Consider the following 23,267-nt stretch of genomic DNA (forward strand, 5'->3'; position numbering starts at 1 on the left):
TATCCCTTCACGGGGGAGGTGGACGCTCTCTATCCTCTCACGAGGGTGGTGGACGCTCTCTATCCCCTCACGGGGGAGGTGGACGCTCTCTATCCCCTCACGGGGGTGGTGGACGCTCTCTATCCCCTCACGGGGGTGGTGGACGCTCTCTATCCCCTCACGGGGGAGGTGGACGCTCTCTATCCCCTCACGGGGGTGGTGGACGCTCTCTATCCCCTCACGGGGGTGGTGGACGCTCTCTATCCCCTCACGGGGGAGGTGGACGCTCTATCCCCTCACGGGGGAGGTGGACGCTCTCTATCCCCTCACGGGGGAGGTGGACGCTCTCTATCCCCTCACGGGGGAGGTGGACGCTCTCTATCCCCTCACGGGGGAGGTGGACGCTCTCTATCCCCTCACGGGGGTGGTGGACGCTCTCTATCCCCTCACGGGAGTGGTGGACGCTCTCTATCCCCTCACGGGGGAGGTGGACGCTCTCTATACCTCACACACACCTGAGACCCATAATTAATGTTGTTGTCGTGGTTCATATGTGTGGTGCTGCTGCTCCACACACACACCTGACCTGTGTCTCATATACCTGGCTCGTGTGTACCACACTCACTCACACACCTGTCTCTCACACACCTGACTCGTGTGTATCACTCTCACTCACATACCTGACCTGTGAGTATCACACAGCTAACCTGTTCAAAACACACGTGACCTGGGTCTCATATACCCGAGCTGTTTCCACATGTGACCTGTGACCTGCACACACACCTGACCTGCCCACACCTGACTCCCTACACGACTATCAGCCTTGCTGTAACTGTTTTAATTAAACTATTCTGATGTACGAATTGTCCGTCGACTGTGGCGTGGGCTTGGGGGAGGGGGGGGGGGTGTTATGAAGGAGAGAGGAGAAGGGGGGGAAAGGGGATAGAGGAGGGATAGAGGGGGTGTAAGGGGGGATAGAGAAAGAGTAATACTGTGGGTGGATAGTGAAGTGCTTCATAAATCACCGAGACAGACAGATAGGCTAGTAGGTCCACTGGTCCTTCCGTTGGGATAATTGAATTCAACATTTTTAACTCTCTTCCCCCTTCACACTGTTTAGGAATGTTATACATTTTTCCTGGTCGCAGCTCGCGCGTGCAGCTGACACGCAACTGTCGCACGCGCGTGCAGCTGACACGCAACTGTCGCACGCGCGTGAATAATAATGAATAACTTCGGGTGAAACACAAGAGCCTAACATTGTCAATTAGCAGAAGGAAAAAATTAAGTGATTTTTCCGAATGTTTTGATGATTTAGTCTGGAGATTTGTTCTCTTTCCGCGTCGGGTGTCACGGGTCGGGGTGTGTCACGGGTCGGGGTGTCACGGGTCGGGGTGTCACGGGTCGGGGTGTCACGGGTCGGGGTGTCACGGGTCGGGGTGTCACGGGTCGGGGTGTCACGGGTCGGGGTGTGTCACGGGTCGGGGTGTCACGGGTCGGGGTGTCACGGGTCGGGGTGTCACGGGTCGGGGTGTCACGGGTCGGGGTGTCACGGGTCGGGGTGTCACGGGTCGGGGTGTGTCACGGGTCGGGGTGTCACGGGTCGGGGTGTCACGGGTCGGGGTGTCACGGGTCGGGGTGTCACGGGTCGGGGTGTCACGGGTCGGGGTGTCACGGGTCGGGGTGTCACGGGTCGGGGTGTGACATCTTAAGATGGGGTGAAGCCGTCGCTACGAGAAGTCTAGGTGTGGTAACAGCTCTCGCTTACGTTTGGTTCCGTATTGCTACACATGGCACCATACTGCCTACCTGTTGTAGCACCTTTGCTACCTGTTGCAGTGTCTTTGCTACCTGTTGCAGTGTCTTTGCTACCTGTTGCAGTGTCTTTGCTACCTGTTGCAGCACATTTGCTACCTGTTGCAGCACATTTGCTGCCTGTTGCATCTTTGCTACCTGTTGCAGTGTCTTTGCTACCTGTTGCAGTACCTTTGGTACCTGTTGCAGTACCTTTCGTACCTGTTGCAGTACTTTTGCTACCTGTTGCAGTACCTTTGGTACCTGTTGCAGTACCTTTGGTACCTGTTGCAGTACCTTTGGTACCTGTTGCAGTACTTTTGCTACCTGTTGCAGTACCTTTGGTACCTGTTGCAGTACCTTTGGTACCTGTTGCAGTACCTTTGCTACCTGTTGCAGTACCTTTGCTACCTGTTGCAGCATCTTTGCTACCTGTTGCATTACCTTTGCTACCGGTTGCATTACCTTTGCTACCTGTTGCAGTACCTTTGCTACCTGTTGCAGTGTCTTTGCTACCTGTTGCAGCACCTTTGCTACCTGTTGCGGTACCTTTGCTACCTGTTGCAGTGTCTTTGCTACCTGTTGCAGCACCTTTGCTACCTGTTGCATTACCTTTGCTACCTGTTGCAGCACCTTTGCTACCTGTTGCATTACCTTTGCTACCTGTTGCAGTACCTTTGCTACCTGTTGCAGTGTCTTTGCTACCTGTTGCAGCACCTTTGCTACCTGTTGCAGCACCTTTGCTACCTGTTGCATTACCTTTGCTACCTGTTGCAGTACCTTTGCTACCTGTTGCAGTGTCTTTGCTACCTGTTGCAGCACCTTTGCTACCTGTTGCATTACCTTTGCTACCTGTTGCAGTGTCTTTGCTACCTGTTGCAGCACCTTTGCTACCTGTTGCATTACCTTTGCTACCTGTTGCAGTACCTTTGCTACCTGTTGCAGTGTCTTTGCTACCTGTTGCAGCACCTTTGCTACCTGTTGCATTACCTTTGCTACCTGTTGCATTACCTTTGCTACCTGTTGCAGTGTCTTTGCTACCTGTTGCGGTACCTTTGCTACCTGTTGCAGTAGGGCTGGTAGCCGGGACTGAGGGCTGGTAGCCGTCACTGAGGGCTGGTAGCCGTCACTGAGGGCTGGTAGCCAGGACTGAGGGCTGGTAGCCGTCACTGAGGGCTAGTAGCCAGGACTGAGGGCTGGTAGCCAGGACTGAGGGCTGGTAGCCAGGACTGAGGGCTGGTAGCCAGGACTGAGGGCTGGTAGCCAGGACTGAGGGCTGGTAGCCAGGACTGAGGGCTGGTAGCCAGGACTGAGGGCTGGTAGCCAGGACTGAGGGCTGGTAGCCAGGACTGAGGGCTGGTAGCCAGGACTGAGGGCTGGTAGCCAGGACTGAGGGCTGGTAGCCAGGACTGAGGGCTGGTAGCCAGGACTGAGGGCTGGTAGCCAGGACTGAGGGCTGGTAGCCGTCACTGAGGGCTGGTAGCCAGGACTGAGGGCTGGTAGCCAGGACTGAGGGCTGGTAGCCGTCACTGAGGGCTGGTAGCCAGGACTGAGGGCTGGTAGCCAGGACTGAGGGCTGGTAGCCAGGACTGAGGGCTGGTAGCCAGGACTGAGGGCTGGTAGCCAGGACTGAGGGCTGGTAGCCAGGACTGAGGGCTGGTAGCCAGGACTGAGGGCTGGTAGCCGTCACTGAGGGCTGGTAGCCAGGACTGAGGGCTGGTAGCCAGGACTAAGGGCTGGTAGCCAGGACTGAGGGCTGGTAGCCAGGACTGAGGGCTGGTAGCCAGGACTGAGGGCTGGTAGCCGTCACTGAGGGCTGGTAGCCAGGACTGAGGGCTGGTAGCCAGGACTGAGGGCTGGTAGCCAGGACTGAGGGCTGGTAGCCAGGACTGAGGGCTGGTAGCCAGGACTGAGGGCTGGTAGCCAGGACTGAGGGCTGGTAGCCGTCACTGAGGGCTGGTAGCCGGGACTGAGGGCTGGTAGCCAGGACTGAGGGCTGGTAGCCAGGACTGAGGGCTGGTAGCCAGGACTGAGGGCTGGTAGCCAGGACTGAGGGCTGGTAGCCGTCACTGAGGGCTGGTAGCCAGGACTGAGGGCTGGTAGCCAGGACTGAGGGCTGGTAGCCAGGACTGAGGGCTGGTAGCCAGGACTGAGGGCTGGTAGCCGGGGCTGAGGGCTGGTAGCCGTCACTGAGGGCTGGTGGCCGTCACTGAGGGCTGGTAGCCGTCACTGAGGGCTGGTAGCCGTCACTGAGGGGCTACCAGCCCTCATCACCGGTATACCATCAATAACGTCCACTGAGACAGGGATTGACGTTACTTAAATATTCCGTTTGTATTGTGCACTAACCCATTAGTCAAACCGGTTTGGCCACGCTCGCCCCCCCCCCCCCCCCCCTCCGCTTCAAGATGAACTATCTATCAAAATTAAAATTACGTTTTATATATATATTTATGTGTGTGTGTGTGTGTGTGTGTGTGTGTGTGTGTGTGTGTGTATGTGTATGTGTATGTGTGTGTGTGTGTGTGTGTGTGTGTGTGTGTGTGTGTGTGTGTGAATCACGAAAATTAACACGTGCAGAAAAATGTCACAATGTGACATTTGCCTCTTCAAAAAACGTTCCATTTTTTGTATAAACATTAAATATTTTTTTTCTTGCTTGCGTTTTTACATTAGGCAATCAAGCAATCAAATATTTAAGGAAATAATTCCAATGGCCTGTTAGACACGGACTGTGGAACTACCAAGGTCGCTAAGGAGCACTGACAGAGCGGCAAACGCCATTCAGTGAACAAATCCACAAGGGCCGTGACGAGGATTCGAACCTGCGAACCTCACAGCAAATCATGAGAAACCATTATGTGGATAGTTATCTATCTATTTGAGACGGACTGAAATCATCACAAATATCTATCACAGTATGATCTATTCTCAGGTCTTACGGTTCCTGTAAAAGTCTACATGTAAACTGGCAAGTAAACCTTTGTCGTAAACAGAGATTATTCTCAAGTTATAACGTCACTGTATTACACATCGTTGATATAAGGTATACAAAGTGTATGCTGAAAACGGTTTCGTTGAATAATTTTGTTTTTTTGTAAACGGAATTCTCGGGTACATTGAAATAGTTTTCGACTTTAATTTTTCATATTATCGTTAATAATACTGTATTAACGTAACCAAACGTAATGAAACCTAACTTAACCAAACCTTAACCTAAAGTAACGTTAAACTAACCTAATTAAGGATAGAGTAGATAATAGCACTAATTATGTAATCGTTTCCAATCTATTCCCTTGAGCAGATCTCCCTGAGGACAGATAGAAATATTGGAACAAATAACTCTACATGTGAAAGAAATAATTCACATATGAAAGAAATAATTCACATATGAAAGAAATAATTCACCATTAACGATTCACCATTACTAACTACTTTTTTTTCACACCACACACACCCCCAGGAAGCAGCCCGTGACAGCTGACTAACTCCCAGGTACCTATTTACTGCTAGGTAACAGGGGCATTCAGGGTGAGAGAAACTTTGCCCATTTGTTTCTGTCTGGTGCGGAGGAATCGAACCCGCGCCACAGAATTACGAGTCCTGCGCGCTGTCCACCAGGCTTCCAGGCCCCCGTGTGTGTGTGTGTGTGTGTGTGTGTGTGTGTGTGTGTGTGTGTGTGTGTGTGTGTGTGTGTGTGTGTGTGTGTGTGTGAGAGAGGGACGGTATTGCGCCTCACTCTGCGCACGTGACGGCGCGCAGGCGTCTGCGCGCCATCATGGAGTCCTTCAGCTGTTTTTGGCTGACATTGTCCAGCGTTCGAAATATTATCCGTCCATATATATATTATATAAGTGAAGAGAGCACAAGGTGTTTTGTTATGGTCATTTAGCAAGCTGCTAAAGGTAGCCACCTCGGCGCCATAACTCTCCATCCCGGGCGTCACCTGGTTGATGGGGTTCTGGGAGTTCTTCTACTCCCCAAGCCCGGCCCGAGGCCAGGCTTGACTTGTGAGAGTATGGTCCACCAGGCTGTTGCTTGGAGCGGCCTGCAGGCCCACATATACCTGCTTGATGGGGTTCTGGGAGTTCTTCTACTGCCCAAGCCCGGCCCGAGGCCAGGCTTGACTTGTGAGAGTTTGGTCCACCAGGCTGTTGCTTGGAGCGGCCCGCAGGCCCACATATACCTGGTTGATGGGGTTCTGGGAGTTCTTCTACTGCCCAAGCCCGGCCCGAGGCCAGGCTTGACTTGTGAGAGTTTGGTCCACCAGGCTGTTGCTTGGAGCGGCCCGCAGGCCCACATATACCTGGTTGACGGGGTTCTGGGAGTTCTTTTACTCCCCAAGCCCGGCCCGAGGCCAGGCTTGGCTTGTGAGAGTTTGGTCCACCAGGCTGTTGCTTGGAGCGGCCCGCAGGCCCACATATACCTGGTTGATGGGGTTCTGGGAGGTCTTCTACTGCCCAAGCCCGGCCCGAGGCCAGGCTTGGCTTGTGAGAGTTTGGTCCACCAGGCTGTTGCTTGGAGCGGCCCGCAGGCCCACATATACCTGCTTGATGGGGTTCTGGGTGTTCTTCTACTCCCCAAGCCCGGCCCGAGGCCAGGCTTGACTTGTGAGAGTTTGGTCCACCAGGCTGTTGCTTGGAGCGGCCCGCAGGCCCACATATACCTGGTTGATGGGGTTCTGGGAGTTCTTCTACTCCCCAAGCCCGGCCCGAGGCCAGGCTCGACTTGTGAGAGTTTGGTCCACCAGGCTGTTGCTTGGAGCGGCCCGCAGGCCCACATATACCTGGTTGATGGGGTTCTGGGAGTTCTTCTACTCCCCAAGCCCGGCCCGAGGCCAGGCTCGACTTGTGAGAGTTTGGTCCACCAGGCTGTTGCTTGGAGCGGCCCGCAGGCCCACATATACCTGGTTGATGGGGTTCTTGGAGTTCTTCTACTCCCCAAGCCCGGCCCGAGGCCAGGCTTGACTTGTGAGAGTTTGGTCCACCAGGCTGTTGCTTGGAGCGGCCCGCAGGCCCACATATACCTGGTTGATGGGGTTCTGGGAGTTCTTCTACTCCCCAAGCCCGGCCCGAGGCCAGGCTTGACTTGTGAGAGTTTGGTCCACCAGGCTGTTGTTTGGAGCGGCCCGCGGCGTCCCCCCCCCCCCCCCACCCATGGCGTCAAAAGTATATACGTCGCTGTCTAAATTCCTATAAATCAGGAACAGTATCGTAAATCTCTCAAAGTTCACTAAGGTAAAGGAACACTTAGCCGTGCTTATTGAACTCTTGTTATGTAAAAAAAAAAAAAAAAAATTAAATTACTAAACCTTCTTGCGAACACAAAAATAAAAAGCCTAGCCTATGACACCAAAAATGAATGTAATTCGCATTCAGAAACAAATGAATGTGATATTACCGCTTAAACGCGGGAGTTTTGTATAAATGTATAAACCTCCCTCTTCGAATGCATCTTGTTGGGATTGAGTACTACAGATGTTGGAGGTAGCATGCTTGGAACCGATGCTCTTTTGTTTATGATCTTGTTGATAATATTTCATGTACCTGATAATTGTTTTGTTGTTATTGGCTGAGAATAAAATCATGTGCACGAAGACTATTTCTCTTGAGCCTTCGATCATAACACAACTGAAATTAACGATAATGTTACCGTAAATGTCGGTAAATCAACTTTAATGACATCAGTAAGGTTTAAAACGCCCACAAAATTGCCTTGTACCATGTCGAACACGAACCCCACAAGGTAACCAGGGACCAGATTCACGAAAGCATTTACGCAAATACTTACGAACCTGTACATCTTTTCTCAATCTTTGGCGGCTTTGTTTACAATTATTAAACAGTTAATGAGCTCCGAAGCACCAGGAGGCTGTTTATAACAATAACAACAGTTGACTGACAAGTTTTCATGCTTGTAAACTGTTTAATAAATGTAACCAAAGCCGTCAAAGATTGAAAAAAGATGTACAGGTTCGTAAGTGCTTTCGTGAATCTGGCCCCTGTACATCTTTTCTCAATCTTTGGCGGCTTTGTTTACAATTATTAAACAGTTAATGAGCTCCGAAGCACCAGGAGGCTGTTTATAACAATAACAACAGTTGATTGGCAAGTTTTCATGCTTGTAAACTGTTTAATAAATGTAACCAAAGCCGTCAAAGATTGAAAAAAGATGTACAGGTTCGTAAGTGCTTTCGTGAATCTGGCCCCTGGTTCAGTACTAGCAGATCAGTGCTAGAAAACCCGTAAGGTCTAAGATGACCTAGTAACCTAGAAGAAAGTCTCAGGATGATCAGCCAAGTATACAATATTATCCTAGAAGAGGCGGAACGAAGCCTATTAAAAAATCCCAGAAGACCTCTGTGGGTAAAGTACCATTGTCAGATGACCTGTAAGATACCTTAATACACGTAATAGGAAATCAATTCTTCTTACATGACTTAAACTAGCACCAAGTCCTAGAAAACCCGTTGAATAAGCTAGTATGTATATATATATATATATATATATATATATATATATATATATATATATATATATATATATATATATATATATATATATACATATATATATATACACGAAGCATAGAATACAAAATCACAATATGTTAAAATGCATATAGTTAGTTACATAGAAAATATAAAACAGTGTTCAACGAACTTGTTCCTGCTCTCCTGGGGTCGTTGGGGCTCTAGTTGTTCTGGTATAATTCCTGTAAACACTTAAAAAAAATTCAGAATCAATACAGAAATGAATTTTGACCTTGAGACATGCTTGTAGTAGTACTGTACTGTACTGTACACTCAGAGTAGACACGTGTAGTACACACTGAGCTCAACAGGTGTTACTGGGGGGGTGTAGGGGTGGTGGGTTGCTGGGGGCCACCACCCCCCTTCCCCCAACTGGTGTACTGGGGACAATGGGGGGGGGCATCAAGCAGGGCCAACTAGGGTAGCATGCAAAAGCGGACGTGAATAGTGCGGCCAAAATGGTTTGAGGGCCTCCCTAAATCCTTCCCCTTTCCCTTCTCTCTAAGCGTTCTCGGTCACTGACTGTCCTCTTACTACCCATATCTCTCTCACACACACTTTTTTTTTGTCTCTCTCTCATTCTCAGTCTCTCAGTCTCTCTCTCTCTCTCATTCTCTCTTTATCTCTCTATCTCCCCCCTCTCTGTCTCTGACTCGCTCTCTCTCTCTCTCTCTCTCTCTCTCTCTCTCTCTCTCTCTCTCTCTCTCTCTCTCTCTCTCTCACTCACTCTCTCTCACTCTCTCTCTCTCTCACTCTCTCTCACTCACTCTCTCTCTCTCTCACTCTCTCACTCTCTCTCCTAGCTTTCTTCAAGGTACCATGCAGATGGTATCGTCCCTTCTCCATTTCCACACTGGCTACCCTATTATTTATATTCCTGACTTCCCCCCCTGTTCCAGCAGGATGCTCCTTCTTGACCAATAAGGCTCTCTTCCTGCCCCTCCTGCTCCTCCTCCTCCTGCCCTTCCTCCTCCTGCTCCTCCTCCTCCTCCTTGCCCAACATGCTCCTGAGCGGCGCGGTCTTAATCCTACCTTTACTGGCGCCATCCGGGCCCCTCAGTATGGTGCATTCCTCTATGTTTCCGTAGGGTTGGAAGAGCTGCCGTACATCCTCTTCTGTCTGTTGCTTACTTAGCATCCCAACGAACAATTTTCTGTCCTCTGAAATGACGAGAGGAACCCTGTTGTAGTTCTTCAGGCGCTGGCTCACTCTACAATTATGTTCACATTATCCTTTTTTTTATCATTTTTATGATTTTTGGGGGTTCCAACTTGAGATTTGCTTAATGTAAGACAAATGAAAACCTGTATGATGATTGGATACAAGAGGGAATGAGGTTTTGAAACTGATCTCTTTTAAGATCAGTTTGACCGTCATAGACTCTCTGTCTCTCTGTCTCTCTCTCTCTCTCTACTGAAATTCAAGCGTCCAACTAACGGCTATGGTCATTGAACAAGATTATCTGAAGGGGGGAGGGGTTTTTTTTTGTCCTTGTATTCTCTATCTGACTCCTCGAAAAATCGACTCGGCAGCCAGTTAAAAAAAGTACATCAAATTGCCAAGAATCTGTAACGTGGTGGTCATGACTCCGAGAAGAGGATATAGCAGCTCTTTTGTGTGTGTGGGGTTTTTTTTTTTTTTTTAGTGTCATTCGGCACACTAAATATCTACATGAGATTCACCCATAAAAAATTAAAAAAAAGAACAAAGGAAAAAAAACAGAGGTTTAATAAAAAAAAAAACCTTGTAAACCCCAAAAAAATATCACGGATACTGTTGTGTGACGGATAATCTTAGTGAATGCGGAGGAGAGGCTGCGAGGGGTGAAAAATTCTGTATTCCAAGTTCAGAAAAGCATAATGTACTAATTACTCAAAATAAGATAAAAAAAAATGGGTTAGGTGGGTGGGTGGGGGGAAGGTGAAAGGGGGAGGGGGGGGGGAGGGTAGTTTGTAAAATAATTTACCTCATTTCTAAATACTGAAAAAATGCCACAAAATGTACAAATATTAGAGGTAAGATAAAATTGGGGGGGTGGGGGGGTGGGGGGGGGGAACGGAGGTTAGATTGATAAATTGGGAATAAAGAATGAATCGATAATGAAGGATGGATACAAAAATAAGTGGATGAAGAGGGGAGGAAGTGATAAAGTGATGGATATCAGAGATAGTGTGTGTATGTGTATATATATATATATATATATATATATATATATATATATATATATATATGTCGTACCTAATAGCCAGAACTCACTTCTCAGCCTACTATGCAAGGCCCAATTTGCCTAATAAGCCAAGTTTTCCTGAATTAATATATTTTCTCTGATTTTTTTCTTATGAAATGATAAAGCTACACATTTCATTATGTATTGGGTCAATTTTTTTTTATTGGAGTTAAAATTAACGTAGATATATGACCGAACCTAACCAACCCCACCTAACTTAACCTAACCTAACCTAACCTATTTCTATAGGTTAGGTTAGGTAGCAGAAAAAGTTAGGTTAGGTTAGGTAGTCGAAAAACAATTAATTCATGAAAACTTGGCTTATTAGGCAAATCGGGCCTTGCATAGTAGGCTGAGAAGTGCGTTCTGGCTACTAGGTACGACATATATATATATATATATATATATATATATATATATATATATATATATATATATATATATATATATATCCATCACGTGAGTGGTCTCCAAGACTATTGTAGCCGCCTTGAAGCCTAGTGGAGCGTTGTGTGAAATATATGTCACCCATTATTATTTGTATTAGGATTTTTAATTTGTATTATTATTATTATTATTAAAATTTTCATTATTTTTATTATTATTTATTTTATTATTTACTGAATTAACTTTCTACAGCCTCATCATCCAAGGTCCGGAAATTTTTTGAGAAATGTACGATGTTAACTTTGTGCCGTAGGCCTACAGCTCAGCACTCAAGTCATGTGAGTTCCTGTGCATTGACGGGTCTTGTTTACACCTGTCACTCATTGTTACTCAAATTCATTTTACTCTTTTGTAAATCATTGTTTACCTAAATGGTCTGCATAAGGCACGTTGAGTTTACAAGTTCCAGGAATACTGAGTAAACTACTGGAGTCATTCATATATTTCTTACACGAATTCTATGGCAGGTTTACTTCTCACAGCGCCCTGATAAGGGGGAGAGTCCTCCCTTCCATAGCCAGGGTGAAGTATATGGGATGGGGGGCCCAGGCTTCCCTTCCATGGCCAGGGTGAAGTATATGGGATGGGGGCCCAGGCAACCCTTCCATGGCCAGGGTGAAGTATATGGGATGGGGGCCCAGGCTTCCCTTCCATAGCCAGGGTGAAGTATAAGGGATGGGGGCCCAGGCTTCTCTTCCACGGCCAGGGTGTAGCATATGGGATGGGGGCCCAGGCTTCTCTTCCACGGCCAGGGTGAAGTATATGGGATGGGGGGCCCAGGCTTCCCTTTCACGGCCAGGGTGCAGCATATGGGATGGGGGCCCAGGCTTCCCTTCCATGGCCAGGGTGCAGTATATGGGATGGGGGCCCAGGCTTCTCTTCCATGGCCAGGGTGAAGTATATGGGATGGGGGCCCAGGCTTCTCTTCCATGGCCAGGGTGAAGTATATGGGATGGGGGGCCCAGGCTTCCCTTTCACGGCCAGGGTGCAGCATATGGGATGGGGGCCCAGGCTTCCCTTCCATGGCCAGGGTGCAGTATATGGGATGGGGGCCCAGGCTTCTCTTCCATGGCCAGGGTGAAGTATATGGGATGGGGGCCCAGGCTTCTCTTCCACGGCCAGGGTGCAGCATATGGGATGGGGGCCCAGGCTTCTCTTCCATGGCCAGGGTGAAGTATATGGGATGGGGGGCCCAGGCTTCCCTTTCACGGCCAGGGTGCAGCATATGGGATGGGGGCCCAGGCTTCCCTTCCATGGCCAGGGTGAAGTATATGGGATGGGGGGCCCAGGCTTCCCTTCCATGGCCAGGGTGAAGTATATGGGATGGGGGGCCCAGGCTTCCCTTCCATGGCCAGGGTGAAGTATATGGGATGGGGGCCCAGGCTTCCCTTTCACGGCCAGGGTGCAGCATATGGGATGGGGGCCCAGGCTTCCCTTCCATAGCCAGGGTGAAGTATATGGGATGGGGGGCCCAGGCTTCTCTTCCACGGCCAAAGTGCAGCATATGAGATGGGGGCCCAGGCTTCTCTTCCACGGCCAGGGTGAAGTATATGGGATGGGGGCCCAGGCTTCCCTTCCACGGCCAGGGTGCAGCATATGGGATGGGGGCCCAGGCTTCTCTTCCACGGCCAGGGTGCAGCATATGGGATGGTGACTGTAGAGGCTGATGGGCCTTAGTGACTCTGTAGAGGCTGATGGGCCTTAGTGTCTCTGTAGAGACTGATGGGCCTTAGTGACTCTGTAGAGACTGATGGGCCTTAGTGACTCTGTAGAGGCTGATGGGCCTTAGTGACTCTGTAGAGGCTGATGGGCCTTAGTGACTCTGTAGAGGCTGATGGGCCTTAGTGACTCTGTAGAGGCTGATGGGCCTTAGTGACTCTGTAGAGGCTGATGGGCCTTAGTGACTCTGTAGAGGCTGATGGGCCTTAGTGACTCTGTAGAGACTGATGAGCCTTAGTGACTCTGTAGAGACTGATGAGCCTTAGTGACTCTGTAGAGGCTGATGGGCATTAGTGACTCTGTAGAGGCTGATGAGCCTTAGTGGCTCTGTAGAGGCTGATGGGCCTTAGTGACTCTGTAGAGGATGATGGGCCTTAGTGTCTCTGTAGAGGCTGATGGGCCTTAGTGACTCTGTAGAGGCTGATGGGCCTTAGTGTCTCTGTAGAGGCTGATGGGCCTTAGTGTCTCTGTAGAGGCTGATGGGCCTTAGTGTCTCTGTAGAGGCTGATGGGCCTTAGTGTCTCTGTAGAGGCTGATGGGCCTTAGTGTCTCTGTAGAGGCTGATGGGCCTTAGTGTCTCTGTAGAGGCTGATGGGCCTTAGTGTCTCTATAGAGGCTGATGGGCCTTAGTGACTCTGTAGAGGCTGATGGGCCTTAGTGTCTCTATAGAGGCTGATGGGCCTTAGTGACTCTGTAGAGGCAGATGGGCCTTAGTGTCTCTATAGAGGCAGATGGGCCTTAGTGTCTCTATAGAGGCTGATAAGTCTTAGTGACTGTAGAGGCTGATGGGCCTTAGTGACTCTGTAGAGGCTGATGGGCCTTAGTGACTCTGTAGAGGCTGATGGGCCTTAGTGACTCTGTAGAGGCTGATGGGCCTTAGTGACTCTGTAGAGGCTGATGGGCCTTAGTGACTCTGTAGAGGCTGATGGGCCTTAGTGACTCTGTAGAGGCTGATGGGCCTTAGTGACTCTGTAGAGGCTGATGGGCCTTAGTGACTCTGTAGAGGCTGATGGGCCTTAGTGACTCTGTAGAGGCTGATGGGCCTTAGTGACTCTGTAGAGGCTGATGGGCCTTAGTGACTCTGTAGAGGCTGATGGGCCTTAGTGACTCTGTAGAGGCTGATGGGCCTTAGTGACTCTGTAGAGGCTGATGGGCCTTAGTGACTCTGTAGAGGCTGATGGGCCTTAGTGACTCTGTAGAGGCTGATGGGCCTTAGTGACTCTGTAGAGGCTGATGGGCCTTAGTGACTCTGTAGAGGCTGATGGGCCTTAGTGACTCTGTAGAGGCTGATGGGCCTTAGTGACTCTGTAGAGGCTGATGGGCCTTAGTGACTCTGTAGAGGCAGATGGGCCTTAGTGTCTCTGTAGAGGCAGATGGGCCTTAGTGTCTCTATAGAGGCTAATAAGTCTTAGTGACTGTAGAGGCTGATGGGCCTTAGTGACTCTGTAGAGGCTGATGGGCCTTAGTGACTCTGTAGAGGCTGATGGGCCTTAGTGACTCTGTAGAGGCTGATGGGCCTTAGTGACTCTGTAGAGGCTGATGGGCCTTAGTGTCTCTGTAGAGGCTGATGGGCCTTAGTGACTCTGTAGAGGCTGATGGGCCTTAGTGACTCTGTAGAGGCTGATGGGCCTTAGTGACTATGTAGAGGCTGATGGGCCTTAGTGACTCTGTAGAGGCTGATGGGCCTTAGTGACTCTGTAGAGGCTCTGATCAATCAAGTACTTTCATCATTGTCATGTGAGAGATGAAGGATTTGGACTGCCTTGTTCCTGGAGTTGGTTCTGGGAGTTCTTCTTCTCTCCAAGCCCGCCCTGGGGTCAGGCTTGGCTTGTGAGAGCTGGAGGACAGCCCGCAGGCCCACATATCCACTACAAGCCCGCCCTGGGGTCAGGCTTGGCTTGTGAGAAGTGGGGGGACAGCCCGCAGGCCCACATATCCACCATAAGCCCGCCCTGGGGTCAGGCTTGGCTTGTGAGAAGTGGGGGGACAGCCCGCAGGCCCACATATCCACTACAAGCCCGCCCTGGGGTCAGGCTTGGCTTGTGAGAAGTGGGGGGACAGCCCGCAGGCCCACATATCCACTACAAGCCCGCCCTGGGGTCAGGCTTGGCTTGTGAGAAGTGGGGGGACAGCCCGCAGGCCCACATATCCACTACAAGCCCGCCCTGGGGTCAGGCTTGGCTTGTGAGAAGTGGGGGGACAGCCCGCAGGCCCACATATCCACCACAAGCCCGCCCTGGGGTCAGGCTTGGCTTGTGAGAAGTGGGGGGACAGCCCGCAGGCCCACATATCCACCACAAGCCCGCCCTGGGGTCAGGCTTGGCTTGTGAGAAGTGGGGGGACAGCCCGCAGGCCCACATATCCACCACAAGCCCGCCCTGGGGTCAGGCTTGGCTTGTGAGAAGTGGGGGGACAGCCCGCAGGCCCACATATCCACCACAAGCCCGCCCTGGGGTCAGGCTTGGCTTGTGAGAAGTGGGGGGACAGCCCGCAGGCCCACATACCCACCACAACAACAACGTTGGTCCGCATGTCTTTCAGGAAATTGTCTAACAAGCAATGTGTCTTGAGCAAGGCACAGTGGAACAAGGCACAGTGGAACAAGGCACAGTGGAACAAGGCACAGTGGAACAAGGCACAGTGGAACAAGGCACAGTGGAACAAGGCACAGTGCCACAGTTTCGTCGCCAACACAGTGCCAGGGATGAATGACCGGGGGGTTCCCTTGACACTGATTCAACGTTAGGTGTCAGAAAGAGTGCCACCAACACAGTGCCAGGGGAAACAAGAGTGCCACTCCCACATCACAGAGTGATAGCTGACCTTCTCTAAGATATTACGAATCAGCACACGCCCAGAGTTTGACACAACAGTGCCACACTAGCACAGTGCCAAGGATAAGGAACAGTGCAGCCCATACTAACAGTGAAAGAGGGGGTTCCAACGAGCCTCGACTGTTAATCCAATGAATACATTCTTTGTTTCACTTCAGGTTCTCAGTGGAATACCTAATGGGCTGTCGTGCTCTAATCCCAGGTCTCTCCCATGGAAAAGGAGGTGGCACTGCCCCATTACACTCCAGGGGGATAAGGGGCAATGGACGTCATGTCACTTCAGGGCAGATGGATAGTGCCACCAGGCACCCATCACGGCCACACAGCTCACGTATGAGTCAGTGCCAGCCTCCTCATACCCTGACACATAACAGAGTGCAACTTTCTTGTGACTACCACAGTGGCACTGATAATAACAGTGGCACTGGCAGTGGCATTCTCCCATCAGGAAGACAGTGCCTGGGATAAGGAAGATCGTCCCTCCTACGACACACGTACAGTGCCAAGGGAAGAGTGCCACCCTTACATCGTCTGAGGGGTGAACTGAGAGCCCCATTGCCTCCCCCTGTAGAGAAGATGTGTCCCTCTACACCCCCCACAGTGGCACACCCTCGGGCACTGGCGGTACCCACCTGCACACTACAGTGGTACAAACCTGCACACTACAGTGGTACACCCTGCACACTACAGTGGTACACCCCTGCACACTACAGTGGTACACCCTGCACACTACAGTGGTACACACTGCACACTACAGTGGTACACCCTGCACACTACAGTGGTACACCCCTGCACACTACAGTGGTACACACCTGCACACTACAGTGGTACACCCCTGCACACTACAGTGGTACACCCCTGCACACTACAGTGGTACACACCTGCACACTACAGTGGTACACACCTGCACACTACAGTGGTACACCCTGCACACTACAGTGGTACACCCTGCACACTACAGTGGTACACACCTGCACACTACAGTGGTACACACTGCACCCTACAGTGGTACACACTGCACCCTACAGTGGTACACACTGCACACTACAGTGGTACACACCTGCACACTACAGTGGTACACACCTGCACACTACAGTGGTACACACCTGCATACTACAGTGGTACACCCTGCACACTACAGTGGTACACACTACAGTGGTACACCCTGCACACTACAGTGGTACACACTACAGTGGTACACCATGCACACTACAGTGGTACACACTTCACGCGACAGTGGTACACCCTGCACACTACAGTGGTACACCCTGCACACTACAGTGGTACACCCTGCACACTACAGTGGTACACCCTGCACACTACAGTGGTACACCCTGCACACTACAGTGGTACACCCTGCACACTACAGTGGTACACCCCTGCACACTACAGTGGTACACTCCTGCACACTACAGTGGTACACCCCTGCACACTACAGTGGTACACCCCTGCACACTACAGTGGAACACCCTGCACACTACAGTGGTACACCCTGCACACTACAGTGGTACACCCTGCACACTACAGTGGTACACACTGCACACTACAGTGGTACACCCCTGCACACTACAGTGGTACACCCCTGCACACTACAGTGGTACACCCCTGCACACTACAGTGGTACACACTGCACACTACAGTGGTACATCCCTGCACACTACAGTGGTACACCCCTGCACACTACAGTGGTACACACTGCACACTACAGTGGTACACCCTGCACACTACAGTGGTACACACCTGCACACTACAGTGGTACACACTACAGTGGTACACCCTGCACACTACAGTGGTACACACCTGCACACTACAGTGGTGCACCCTGCACACTACAGTGGTACACACTGCACACTACAGTGGTACACACTGCACACTACAGTGGTACACCCTGCACACTACAGTGGTACACCCTGCACACTACATAGGTACACACTACAGTGGTACACACCTGCACACTACAGTGGTACACCCTGCACACTACAGTGGTACACCCTGCACACTACAGTGGTACACCCTGCACACTACAGTGGTACACACCTGCACACTACAGTGGTACACACCTGCACACTACAGTGGTACACACCTGCACACTACAGTGGTACACCCTGCACACTACAGTGGTACACCCTGCACACTACAGTGGTACACCCTGCACACTACAGTGGTACACCCTGCACACTACAGTGGTACACCCTGCACACTACAGTGGTACTCACCTGCACACTACAGTGGTACTCACCTGCACACTACAGTGGTACACACCTGCACACTACAGTGGTACACACCTGCACACTACAGTGGTACACACCTGCACACTACAGTGGTACACACCTGCACACTACAGTGGTACACACCTGCACACTACAGTGGTACACCCTGCACACTACAGTGGTACACACTGCACACTACAGTGGTACACACTGCACACTACAGTGGTACACACCTGCACACTACAGTGGTACACACCTGCACACTACAGTGGTACACACCTGCACACTACAGTGGTACACACCTGCACACTACAGTGGTACACACCTGCACACTATAGTGGTACACACCTGCACACTATAGTGGTACACACCTGCACACTACAGTGGTACACCCTGCACACTACAGTGGTACACCCTGCACACTACAGTGGTACACCCCTGCACACTACAGTGGTACACCCTGCACACTACAGTGGTACACCCCTGCACACTACAGTGGTACACACTACACACTACAGTGGTACACCCTGCACACTACAGTGGTACACCCTGCACACTACAGTGGTACACCCCTGCACACTACAGTGGTACACACTGCACACTACAGTGGTACACACCTGCACACTACAGTGGTACACCCCTGCACACTACAGTGGTACACACTGCACACTACAGTGGTACACCCTGCACACTACAGTGGTACACCCTGCACACTACAGTGGTACACCCCTGCACACTACAGTGGTACACCCCTGCACACTACAGTGGTACACCCTGCACACTACAGTGGTACACACTGCACACTACAGTGGTACACACTACACACTACAGTGGTACACACTGCACACTACAGTGGTACACACCACAGTGGTACACACTGCACACTACAGTGGTACACACTGCACACTACAGTGGTACACACTGCACACTACAGTGGTACACACCACAGTGGTACACACTGCACACTACAGTGGTACACACCACAGTGGTACACACTGCACACTACAGTGGTACACACTGCACACTACAGTGGTACACACCACAGTGGTACACACCACAGTGGTACACACTGCACACTACAGTGGTACACACTACAGTGGTACACACTGCACACTACAGTGGTACACACCACAGTGGTACACACTGCACACTACAGTGGTACACACCACAGTGGTACACACTGCACACTACAGTGGTACACACTGCACACTACAGTGGTACACACTGCACACTACAGTGGTACACACTGCACACTACAGTGGTACACACTGCACACTACAGTGGTACACACCACAGTGGTACACACTGCACACCACAGTGGTACACACTGCACACTACAGTGGTACACACTGCACACTACAGTGGAACACACCACAGTGGTACACACTGCACACTACAGTGGTACACACTGCACACTACAGTGGTACACACCACAGTGGTACACACTGCACACTACAGTGGTACACACCACAGTGGTACACACTGCACACTACAGTGGTACACACCACAGTGGTACACCCCGCACACTACAGTGGTACACACTGCACACTACAGTGGTACACACCACAGTGGTACAAACTGCACACTACAGTGGTACACACCACAGTGGTACACACTGCACACTACAGTGGTACACACTGCACACTACAGTGGTACACACCACAGTGGTATACCCCGCACACTACAGTGGTACACACTGCACACTACAGTGGGGGTACACACTGCACACTACAGTGGTACACACCACAGTGGTACACACTGCACACTACAGTGGAACACAAACCTTCCCCAGACCAAGGATGAATGGCTCAGTACACAGGTCTCTTCCTATTTGAAAGGAACGCTGAATGGTTGTTAAGGATTATTGAATGATGTTATGTCGGTGAAATTAGGCTTGAAAATCATGCTTTAGGTTCAATGGTTTACTTCTGATCAATATATCAGCGGTTTAGGTTGGACTTAGAAACATTATATATTGATATTAGAGACATTTTAGAGGTCTCAGGAATGAGAGAAACATTCTTGTAGGATTAATATGAGTTCATGAGGCTTCGTATTTTGATTGGATGACTTTTTTTTTGGTTTTTGTAAATCAATATTTCATTATGTTCAAAATTGTACCTTCGTGGGTTTAGTTTTTGACATAAAAGAGGTTGAGTGTGTGGGATGAAAGACTTGGAATACAGATTGGTGAACACGTTCACATCACGAGAGGTGTACAACATCGATAGGTCAAAACTCAACTACACCACCACGCCACAGAGAGTTGCATTGATGCCGACGCTGACTTGTCCACACAGTAATAAACCCCCCCAAAAAATGACCTTTAAGAACAAGATTGCCTTGCGGAAAATGACTCTTTTTGACTCATGGTATCTGGGGGCTTGATCCATGGTGAAATTAAACACTTACTTTCCCGCCCCTTTTGGTCGTAAACAAAATCCCTTTCCCTCCTACGTCTCCGAAAGTATCCCCCTTCCCTCTTAGGGTAGGGGATACTTAGGAGAGGGGAGTTAGAAAGTATCTAACTCCCCTCTCCCCCCTTTCTCCCTCAACCCCACCTCACCCCTACCCATCAAATCACCTCCTACATGCAGTTGGTGTTCAACAAGGCTCGCCTCCGCTGGGCGGAGGGAAGAATGGTAGCGTCCCGAGTCTTGCTGAACTTCCGTTAGAATTTAAAATTTAACGGTGCGCGAGGCTTCAAAAAATTTTAAAATTAAAATTTGTGGACGAGTCAGCGCCGTTCATACTTTGACTAAACAGCTACTGTTCTCTAAAATGTGTGGAATACTTCAGTAGACAACAGGGATATTGTAAATACATTAAGCTTAGCCACAGACAAAAGAATGCAAGCCGACACAGAAATTGAAAATGGTCCTATTAAATTTACCTGTGAAGAACTTTTAATGACACCTGAAACTGCAGTGCTGCAACCTCATTGGTGGAGAGAGGAGCTGTCTGGCAAATAATTGGCTGGATTGTTAATGGGATCATACATATTCTAAATTTTGATTGGTTGATCTTTACCTGCATCACTGACGTCATAACTTACATCTGCGATGTAATTGGCTAAAAAAGGTAAACATGGCTTGTGATTGGCTGAATTTTGTCATGATATTAACAAATGGAATAAAAGGAAATAACATACAATGAATAAATTACAGGGCATAATATTATATCGAAGTAATTACAATTACAATGTATAATTACAAAATGTAATTATACATTGTATAATACAACAGCATTATACAACAAAGACCTCTCAAGGGTTCGAACCTAGGCTACCAGGATAGGGTGTCGAGTACTGTGCTCACCCCCTACCAGTGCTTTTATAATGGGCTCCAGAGGGGGGCTTAAAGTCTCAGTTGAGTACCAGTTAGGTACTCCAGAGATCGTTTTTGCGAGCATCCATGGTGGCTATCTTGTACTTTTGCGACCCGAGTTCGAATCCTCGGTGATCAAAGTTAAAAGATATACATCCTTACATAAATAATTACATATTGTTGGAGTGTATGATTATGTGTGTGTTCATATATATATATATATATATATATATATATATATATATATATATATATATATATATATATATAAACCCATTTTGCTTTAATAACACGAAAACAAATGTAATATGACGATCATGTAAAGGACTCGAATCACTAGAAAGGAGAAGAACCAGAGGAGACATGATCAGAACGTAGACAATACTCCAGAATAAAGACAAAGGGAATAGAGCTAACCTGTTTGGAAGTGATGGGAAAGGGAGGAGGCGCATGCAGAGTGTAGCCTGCCAACCACAACAGTTGCCTGACTCCCTGGTACTTAATTACTGCCTGCTAGGTGAATAGTGGCATTAGGTGAAAGGAAAAAGGTGCCAAGCCGTTTCTCTTACCTCCCGGGAACTGAACCAGGGACCGGAGAGTGAGAGTCGAGAACGAAGACTACTATGCTATCATGTTAACATTATAATTGCACTCAAAATTACATAGATCACCGATAACAAGATCACTGATAACAAGACCAGAGTGTAATACAGAACACTAGTGACTGCTACACCCACGGTAACACCACTGGTGAACACTGGTGAACACTGGTGAACACTTCTGAACACTTGTGAACACTGGTGAACACTTGTGAACACTTGTGAACACTTGTGAACACTGGTGAACACTGGTGAACACTGGTGAACACTGGTGAACACTAGTGAACACTGGTGAACACTTGTGAACACTGGTGAACACTGGTGAACACTGGTGAACACTTGTGAACACTGGTGAACACTGGTGAACACTTGTGAACACTGGTGAACACTGGTGAACACTGGTGAACACTTGTGAACACTGGTGAACACTGGTGAACACTGGTGAACACTTGTGAACACTGGTGAACACTGGTGAACACTGGTGAACACTTGTGAACACTGGTGAACACTGGTGAACACTGGTGAACACTTGTGAACACTGGTGAACACTGGTGAACACTGGTGAACACTGGTGAACACTTGTGAACACTGGTGAACACTGGTGAACACTGGTGAACACTTGTGAACACTTGTGAACACTGGTGAACACTGGTGAACACTGGTGAACACTTGTGAACACTGGTGAACACTGGTGAACACTGGTGAACACTTGTGAACACTGGTGAACACTGGTGAACATTTGCGAACACTGGTGAACACTGGTGAACACTGGTGAACACTGGTGAACACTGGTGAACACTGGTGAACACTGGTGAACACTTGTGAACACTTGTGAACACTGGTGAACACTGGTGAACACTTGTGAACACTGGTGAACACTGGTGAACACTGGTGAACACTGGTGAACACTTGTGAACACTTGTGAACACTGGTGAACACTGGTGAACACTTCTGAACACTTCTGAACACTGGTGAACACTTGTGAACACTGGTGAACACTTGTGAACACTGGTGAACACTGGTGAACACTTGTGAACACAGGTGAACAATGGTGAACACTGGTGAACACTTGTGAACACTGGTGAACACTGGTGAACACTGGTGAACACTTGTGAACACTTGTGAACACTGGTGAACACTGGTGAACACTTGTGAACACTGGTGAACACTGGTGAACACTGGTGAACACTTGTGAACACTTGTGAACACTTGTGAACACTTGTGAACACTTGTGAACACTGGTGAACACTGGTGAACACTGGTGAACACTGGTGAACACTGGTGAACACTGGTGAACACTTGTGAACACTTGTGAACACTGGTGAACACTGGTGAACACTGGTGAACACTTGTGAACACTGGTGAACACTTGTGAACACTTGTGAACACTGGTGAACACTGGTGAACACTGGTGAACACTAGTAAACACTGGTGAACACTAGTAAACACTTGTGAACACTGGTGAACACTTGTGAACACTTGTGAACACTTGTGAACACTTGTGAACACTTGTGAACACTTGTGAACACTGGTGAACACTGGTGAACACTGGTGAACACTTGTGAACAGAACTATGGACAGTTTTAACAGTTGTGGACA

The 23,267-nt window shown here is 49.4% G+C and overlaps 1 protein-coding gene across 23 annotated transcripts in view; it reads right to left on the reverse strand.

Moving 5' to 3' along the window:
• The window catches only part of LOC123760896 (CUGBP Elav-like family member 4), a 1,099,894-nt gene that overhangs the window by 433,242 nt on the left and 643,385 nt on the right, over positions 1-23,267 (reverse strand). For 19 of the 23 annotated variants that reach the window (XR_011229373.1, XM_069329176.1, XM_069329300.1 and 16 more), the window contains one exon: positions 9,338-9,466. The exons of the other annotated variants lie outside the window; for them this stretch is intronic. Coding sequence is in view for 18 of the 19 variants with exons in the window: in XM_069329176.1 (XP_069185277.1) it covers positions 9,338-9,466 (129 nt within the window). In the remaining variant the exon portion in view is untranslated. The remainder of the gene's footprint in view (positions 1-9,337; positions 9,467-23,267) is intronic. 23 annotated transcript variants of the gene reach the window in all.

This window comes from Procambarus clarkii, chromosome 3, assembly GCF_040958095.1.
Source record: "Procambarus clarkii isolate CNS0578487 chromosome 3, FALCON_Pclarkii_2.0, whole genome shotgun sequence".
NCBI lineage: Eukaryota > Metazoa > Arthropoda > Malacostraca > Decapoda > Cambaridae > Procambarus > Procambarus clarkii.